The 8850-nt window shown below is 43.9% G+C and overlaps 1 protein-coding gene across 5 annotated transcripts in view; it reads left to right on the forward strand.

The window, feature by feature from the left end:
• The first annotated feature begins 218 nt into the window (after window positions 1–218).
• slc10a2 (solute carrier family 10 member 2) overlaps window positions 219–8850 on the forward strand; it is a 12219-nt gene continuing 3587 nt past the window's right edge. Inside the window, exons 1-7 of one of the 5 annotated variants that reach the window (XM_086052619.1) lie at window positions 796–861; window positions 1609–1751; window positions 3207–3258; window positions 3493–3611; window positions 4154–4242; window positions 4330–4505; window positions 4713–4870. In XM_086052619.1, the coding sequence (XP_085908745.1) occupies window positions 857–861; window positions 1609–1751; window positions 3207–3258; window positions 3493–3611; window positions 4154–4242; window positions 4330–4505; window positions 4713–4870 (742 nt within the window). In that variant the 5' untranslated portion in view covers window positions 796–856. Of the gene's footprint in view, window positions 3259–3492; window positions 3612–4153; window positions 4243–4329; window positions 4506–4712; window positions 4871–8850 lie in introns of all 5 variants that reach the window. The other 4 variants (XM_086052618.1, XM_086052620.1, XM_086052621.1 and 1 more) reach the window with 4 other exon arrangements.

The following is an 8850-nucleotide window of genomic DNA, read 5'->3' on the forward strand; positions in this document are numbered from 1 at the left end:
CCGTTTTCAGTTTTTATTTAGTTATTTTGCAATAAAATTAAAATTATTGCAAAATAACGCAACGTTATTTTAGGAGGAAATGAAAGACTTCCACTTGCTGGTCAGAACTCTAAATCTACAACGGCGCTGACATGAGAATGAATGATGGTTTGGGGAGATTTTTACGCCCTTGAGATGTCCCAGACAAGGACATACTTCGCACGCAAGGGGATAAAGTACTTACTACATTTTAACAGGTAACAAAACAAAATTGCCATCCACCTTTTTCCTACGCCCCATTCATACCTGATCCCGGAATTCACACTCAAGACAAGCTTGGCGTGTTTCTGTCAATTGTCAGTGAAATGGGCATCCTGTGGCGTAATCCATGGGATTACATTTGTTGAACCACTAGAGGGCAGACTATGCCTGTGAGTACAATGTTACTGCAGGGAACGCACATTGGAGAATTGTTGCAGGCAGTTAAGAAAGGCGGCTATGTGGTATCGCAGAAGAGAACAGTGGCCTTTCTTTTTAAAAGACCCAACACAACAGGTCAGTTGGTACATGACCCGGTTAAGGGACGATTACAGGGACGGACAAAAACCCACTTCCGTCCTTGCTTAGTTGGTCCTTTTTTAAAAACTCCTCGTCCTGTGTCGCCAAAATGGACGAACCGTTCCTTCACTGGGACGAAATGCCCATCTCTGGAAACGAGCATCTCGTGGGGAGAGCCCCCCCCCCCGTATAGCCACTGCCAGCCGTTTGCGTGGAAGCCTGCTAAATCAAGCCAGCTGCCACAATGGTTGTTCATAGGCTATGCAGTGCACCGTGTGGGATAACTTCAAAACAAAAGTCGAGCCAGTAGACCGTGGACATGAGGTAAATATAGTTTCCGCTTCTCATTTCCGTGACCATCTGGGATGGGGGTGAACATTTGATCAAATGGAGCCCAAGAACCTTCTAAAGAGCATACTTTTTTTCAGTTGCAAGTGTTGCACATTAGCGAGTACCGTTCTTCTTGGGTATCAGTTGACACAAAGTGTATGTTTTTATTTCAGAGCATTTCGAGACCATTAATTGTAACAGAAACATTGATATTTTAGTTGAGTGTGAGTATGTATAAGTTTTGTATGAGACTGGTCTTACTGTTAGAGTCTACATGCCTGTATATGTACTCAAACCACTGCTAGAATTGGACGTTTCTGACATGCAATTTAATCCTCGGGGATAAATGGAGGAAAATGAGACAACTTCTTATAAAGTTATTTAGAATTCTTTCCTTAATGGAATTGTTGAAGATTTTCTGTGTTTTCTAGTTTTCAGTGGCACATGGGAGTGAAACCAAAAACTAGGAGATTAGAGTACAAGTTGCATGCCTGAAATGCTCTGAATTTTCTAGGCGTGCAGCGTTTCCTTGGATCCGCTGACTTCCTTGTTTTTTTTACACATGTAACTATAAATTATTCAGCAATTGGTTTTACTTTGCAGGATGAGCAAAACCATGCCATGACTATATTGATCACACCCTCTCGGGTGTAGTCAGTATGGATTTAAACAGTAATTATTCTAAATTGTCTGTACAATTTACATGATAATATAAAGTTGAATTGTATAAAATGGCTCCAGCACTAAGTGCAGCAGAGATGCAGCGTCGCTACAGAGAGAGCGAGACACTGGTCCAAAAAGAAGAGAAGAGGAAGAAATGGCAGAAATACAGAGAGACTGGGGCACACATCTAAAAGGTTCCTGCGGTTTCTCAACAATTTTATGTAGGTCTGATACGTTCCAGTGGTGTCATTATTTATTTGCATTTCACTTAATGAGTCTTACCTACATTCTGTATGATAATCTTCTGTCTCCCAAGTTACTGTCCGACCCCTTTGACTTGCTGTATAAAAGACATACCTTTTACATTGCTCAGGGTCAGCTCACCCACATGGACGCAGTCCCTGTTGGTGGCTCCACCAGCTGACGGGCCCGTCCATTAGTCCCTTTAAAAAAATGGTCTTGCAACAACCAATTACATCGCATACTCGGAATACTACAATACTAAATAAAAATAATAATAAAAATAAAACAAATTTAAAAACCGTCACATTCTCAAGTGGCACATGCCCCCTGACCCTGTGTCTGGTTAGCTTTTATTGTAGTGCTAAATATGCTATTAACTTACTTTTCATTCAGTGTTGCAAACAAAATCCCAAGTACAATTGGAAGTGATTTACAGTACGATAAATTCATCATTACCCGTGAGACCTCAGTAGTCAACAACATGCCTGACAGGCATTTGTTCACATTTACAGCCATGCACTGTGTGAAACCTTGTTACTGAAAGGCGTATAGCATGATTGTCACTTTGTAATATGTACTGTATAAGTCAGAGCATTTTGTATTTTGCTTGAAATTTACATCAGTTAACAGCACCATAAAACATTTATGTGTGCTTATAAGGTGTATAAGGCTATTGAGGACAAGCACAGCATCATCTCTTTTAAATTCAGAAGACACAGTAATTCATAGCTTAACGGTCTATAAAGTTTTAAGAGGCCAAAGAGCAGTCAAAAGATTGATGGTGCAATCACCTTTCAAAAATGATTCTTTGACATGCACGTGCTTTGAACACTGACCCCATAAAACGTAACAATGGTTAATTTTTTTCCACGCAATTTTCCTTCCCACTATTATTTGGCAGTTGCCAGCAGGGCATTAAGAACAGTGGGCCGTACAGTTTGGTCACCGTCATCTTATTGGATAACCAACAGAACAGGAAAGGATTCAGTCCAGTCCTCATTACAGCCTTTGGGGACACGCATCCAGTTGTCTTTCAAAGTTGGCTGGCCAAGGATAACTCTCCCCTGCCATCCATCCCATTTCCAATATGCCTGTTTTCAAGGAAACAACTGCACAACTTGCTGCTTGCCTCTCTGAGGCCACTATCTGTTCTGGTGCTAACTGCCTTGTCCCAGCCAGTGACTTTAATGCAACACTGGGTCTCGTGTTGAGCATTGTGCTCACCGTCATGCTGGCTATGGTTATGTTTTCCATGGGATGCACCGTGGATGCCCAAAAACTTTGGGGGCACCTGAAGAGACCCTGGGGCATCGTTATTGGTTTCCTTTGTCAGTTTGGCATTATGCCTTTTACTGCCTTTGCTTTGTCAATTGCCTTCAATGTGCTGCCTGTTCAGGCCATTGTTATCATTATCATGGGTTGCTGTCCTGGAGGCTCCGGTTCCAATATTATCTGCTACTGGCTGGATGGAGACATGGACCTAAGGTAAGAAGCTGTTTGGTTCCTTTGAGAATATAAATTGACTGAACAGTACAGTCTGTTGGCTGAATGAATGTAATTGATCATATCACTTTTAAGTAAATTACTGCATGGGAAACATGTGACACCATACTCGTTGCATTGATTATTGGGCCAAAAAGTAATCGCAATCACTCTTATGAGCTTCTCTAACAAAAAGTCATCGGAGAAGCTTGTAGCTGCTAATTTCCTTCTCTTTAGTATCAGTATGACAGCCTGTTCCTCCATCCTGGCCTTGGGAATGATGCCACTCTGTTTGCTTATCTACACCTCCACCTGGACTTCTTCAGACACCATCCAAATCCCATATGACAGTATTGGTAAATATACAACTCACGTTGATTATTGATAGACATCAAAATTCTTTTGAGATGATTTTTTTAATGTGCATTATAGAAATAACTAAAAATTTAAAATCATTTTCGTTAACAAGATGAAATAAAACTCAAAATGCTTTAAAAAAAAAAAAGAAGCTAAACCTAACGTCAATTACATTTTATGTTTAGAAAACTATAATTATAGCGAAAACTCATCTTTGTCAATATCATACGGGCGATTTCAGTGTTTATTTAAATTCCTTTATTTTGGTATTGCTGTACAGAAGAAAGAAGGCCAAATGGTCATTTGAGAATTGAACACTCCCAATGTGGAAAAAAAACCCAAAACGAATAAAAACTTGCTAAACAAACTTGCTCTCAAAGCTAATTCAAATTAACTGAATTTTAATTTCACTCATTTGTTTATGCTGTTAGCCTTGTTTTTTATATATATAATTTTATATTATTTTATATTTTTTATACCTATATTTTGGTCCTACAGAAATTGAGAGAATTAAAAAGACATCCGATTTGGGTTTCCTCAGGTATAACTCTTGTGGCCCTCCTTGTCCCAATCTCTGTGGGGATGTATTTTAAACGCAGATGGCCCAATTTGGCCAAAAAGATCCTCAAGGTAGGAATTTGCACTGATCTATTTAATGTCTTCTTGCCCAAATAAGTCTACATGTTAATTCCTGTATATTGTGTGTATTCTGTCCAGGTTGGGTCCTTTACAGGATTTGGTCTCATTATCATCATTGCTGTAGTTGGTGGAATTCTTTACCAGTCTTCCTGGACCATCGCACCGTCCCTTTGGATCATCGGAACTATCTACCCCTTTATTGGTTTTGGGCTGGGTTTCCTTATGGCCCGCTTTGTGGGTCAACCATGGTACAGGTAAGGTGACAGTTGACGATATGAACAGTTTCAAAATGTTGCCAAAGTTGCGCAAACCTGTTTAAATAATATATATCATGCTGTACTGGATTTGCTAAATAGAATTAATAATTGGTTGTCATCACCAAAGCTTTACTTACATTTTCCTCAGGTTGTACGTGCTGTAGTTCTGTCTATTCGAGTGATTTATTTTGTTTTTTCACGCAGGTGTCGAACAATTGCTTTGGAAACTGGTTTTCAGAACTCCCAGTTGTGTAGCACCATTGTCCAGCTGTCCTTCAGCCCAGCAGAACTGGAGGTCATGTTTGCATTCCCCCTTATCTACAGCATCTTCCAGCTAGTGGTGGCCGTCCTGTTTGTGGGAGGTGAGCTACAAGCATTAACCAGATGAAAACACTAGCAATTTTGTAAGACAGTGCTGTTTTCTTCTAGACATGTTTGTTAGTTAATAATAACCAAATGTGGGCGAACACATGATAACAAGCTCCAGCTTCTGTTAACTACTGGTTTTAGTGCAGTGTGTGAGGTAAGCCTGAGTCTGTGTGAACATCTCACAGATTTTAATTCAGGAAACAACTTTTAAGGAGTACCCCCATCAAGTGTAAGTTGGGGTCAGTTGGTACCATTTTAACCATTCCATTTTAGATCATATATCTTTTCAAAATTTTGAGTCACAGTGGCATCTTTATATTTAATAAATGGTCTAGCAGCAATTGCATCGCATACTAGGATAATAATACTCTCTAAAAATGCTCTAAAAATAATCATTTTTAAAAAATGACTAAATTCCCTCTTCTAATGACTGTATTAAATGCAGTGACAACACTAATTATCCGTAAGTATTAGAAATAACTAAAAATAAAATTTGAACAGTGAAGAAAGCAGATGGAACAGAACACAGTTGGTAAGGTTTTATTTTATTTTATTTTTTTTACGTTCCCAGGCTTTTACTTTTTTTTTTCTTCAGGCAGAGGTAATAGGGTCAGTAATTACTGCCCCATAGGCCAATGAAAAAAAATTGACAAATGCAAGTGGTTAATTAGGAATTTACAGAGTCGTGCTTCTGGATTTGGACAGAGTTAGCAGGAAAAAGAAACAGCACAATAAACAGACACAACAGTTAACAACGTTCAATAGCAAAGCAACGAAAACAAAAGTATGTATGTATATGTATAAAAAAAATTGTCGACTAATCACGACAACGATCAAAATCGTCAACGCGTCTTGTATTTATATAGTTATTTATTTGCCGCATTATTTATCACTCAAAACGGCCGCGTCTCGCTCTTCTCTCGCTGGCTGTTTTCCCGTCTGCAACGCACATGCGCAGTAGTGGTAATCCGCGTCATATGTGATGTAAACAGAAGCATTGTGGGTAAAGTAGTGTAAGGGCTAAAACGTGTTGGCAACAGAGTCCGAAGATTACGGCGCATGTCACCAAATATACTCAATACATTACAATGCAAAGCTGCCTTTCATGGCAGCACGATGGGGATCATTTAAAAAAGCAAGCTATGGCTTATGCCTGTTTTCATATGTGACATAGACACAGCTTGTGTCTAGAAGCTAGCTGCGGTTAGCTTACACACGTTACAGTGTGTGTTTGATGTACGTACGATAACACATCGTAGCATCTACTATAGATTAAGCAGCCATTAGTCAGTAAACTCGCGTTTATTAACAACCAAAACTATGTTTATGCCCGTGGTAGACATCGAAGCAGGAAGCGCTGGCTTGCTCTCTCTCTCTGTCACTCTTGAACTGGGGAATATCAGCACTCAACACAAAAATGACATCTGTGCCATTCATCGGCATCACATAACAATAAAACCCATAATAGTTTGTTGCAATAGACTACGTTATAGTGCGAAAAAAAGTTGTTCTTTTTTTTTGTTGCAGGTGCATACCACATTTTGATTGTGTAGATCAATTCACTACTTTTAAATTATGCATACTGAGTGAACAAAAAAACCTTCTGGATAAAGGTTAAATTAAGACAAAATTAAAAACCAATACAAGTGTTTATTTTAGTTTCCTTTAACACAGAGCATTTTCCCAATTTACTCCTCTGATCATATATGTATATATGTATGTATGTATATATATGTATACATACATGTATGTATGTATGTATGTATATATATATCCATCCATCCATTATCTCCCGCTTATCCGAAGTCGGGTCGCGGAGGCAGCAGCTTCAGCAGGGAAGCCCAGACTTCCCTCTCCCCAGCAACATCCTCCAGCTCTTCCGGAGGGATCCCAAGGCGTTCCCAGGCAAGCCGGGAGACATAGTCTCTCCAGCGTGTTCTGGGTCGTCCTCTGGGTCTCCTGCCGGTGGGACATGCCCGGAACACCTCACCAGGGAGGCGTCCAGGAGGCATCCTAATCAGATGCCCGAGCCACCTCAACTGGCTCCTCTCGATGCGGAGGAGCAGCGGCTCGACTCTGAGTCCCTCCCGGATGGCCGAACTTCTCACCCTATCTCTAAGGGAGAGCCCGGACACCCTGCGAAGGAAACCCATTTCGGCCGCTTGTATCCGAGATCTTGTTCTTTCGGTCATGACCCACAGCTCATGACCATAGGTGAGAGTAGGAACGTAGATCGACCGGTAAATTGAGAGCTTCGCCTTTCGGCTAAGCTCCTTCTTCACCACGACAGACCGATACAGGGTCCGCATCACAGCAGACGCTGCACCGATCCGCCTGTCGATCTCCCGTTCCATCTTACCCTCACTCGTGAACAAGACCCCAAGATACTTGAACTCCTCCACTTGGGGCAGAATCTCATCCCCGACCCGGAGAGGGCACGCCACCCTTTTCCGACTGAGGACCATGGTCTCAGATTTGGAGGTGCTGATCTTCATTCCGACCATTTCACACTCGGCTGCGAACCGCTCCAGCGAGAGTTGGAGATCGCGGCTTGAAGAAGCCAACAGTACCACATCATCTGCAAAAAGCAGAGATGCAATACTGAGGCCACCAAACCGGACCCCCTCGACACCTCGGCTGCGCCTAGAAATTCTGTCCATAAAGGTTATGAACAGAATCGGTGACAAAGGGCAGCCTTGGCGGAGTCCAACCCCCACAGGAAACGAATCCGACTTACTGCCGGCAATTCGGACCAAACTCTGGCATCGGTGGTACAGGGACCGGACAGCCCTTATCAGGGGGCTCGGTACCCCGTACTCCCGAAGCACCCCCCACAGAACTCCCCGAGGGACACGGTCGAACGCCTTCTCCAAGTCCACAAAACACATGTAGACCGGTTGGGCAAACTCCCATGCACCCTCGAGGATCCTGCCGAGGGTGTAGAGCTGGTCCACTGTTCCACGGCCAGGACGAAAACCACATTGCTCCTCCTGAATCCGGGATTCGACCTTCCGACGGACCCTCCTCTCCAGCACCCCTGAATAGACCTTGCCGGGGAGGCTGAGGAGTGTGATCCCTCTGTAATTGGAGCACACCCTCCGGTCCCCCTTCTTAAAGAGGGGGACCACCACCCCGGTCTGCCAATCCAGAGGCACTGTCCCCGATGTCCACGCGATGCTGAAGAGACGTGTCAACCATGACAGCCCCTCAACATCCAGAGCCTTTATGAACTCCGGGCGTTTCTCATCCACCCCCGGGGCTTTGCCACCGAGGAGCTTTTTGACTACCTCGGTGACTTCAACCCCAGAGATAGGAGAGCCCACCTCAGAGTCTCCAGGCTCTGCTTCCTCAGCGGAAGGCGTGTCGGTGGAATTGAGGAGGTCTTCGAAGTACTCTCCCCACCGATCCACAACGTCCCGAGTTGAGGTCAGCAGCACCCCATCTCCACTATAAACAGTGTTAATGGTGCACTGCTTCCCCCTCCTGAGACGCCGGATGGTGGACCAGAATTTCCTCGAAGCCGTCCGGAAGTCGTTTTCCATGGCCTCCCCAAACTCCTCCCACACCCGGGTTTTTGCCTCAGCAACCGCCAGGGCTGCATTCCGCTTGGTCAGCCGGTACCCGTCAGCTGCCTCCGGGGTCCCGCAGGCCAAAAAGGCCCGATAGGACTCCTTCTTCAGCTGGACAGCATCCCTTACCGCTGGTGTCCACCAGCGGGTTCGGGGATTGCCGCCACGACAGGCACCGACCACCTTGCGGCCACAGCTCCGATCGGCCGCCTCAACAATGGAGGCACGAAACATGGTCCACTCAGACTCGATGTCCCCCGCCTCCCCCGGGACCTGGGAAAAGTTCTGCCGGAGGTGGGAGTTGAAACTCCTTCTGACAGGGGATTCTGCCAGACGTTCCCAGCAAACCCTCACAATACGTTTGGGTCTGCCAGGTCGGACCGGCATCTTCCCCCACCATCGGA

The sequence above is a fragment of the Filicampus tigris genome, chromosome 14 (assembly GCF_054856515.1).
Source record: "Filicampus tigris isolate MCC_2025a chromosome 14, RoL_Ftig_1.0, whole genome shotgun sequence".
NCBI classification, from domain to species: domain Eukaryota; kingdom Metazoa; phylum Chordata; class Actinopteri; order Syngnathiformes; family Syngnathidae; genus Filicampus; species Filicampus tigris.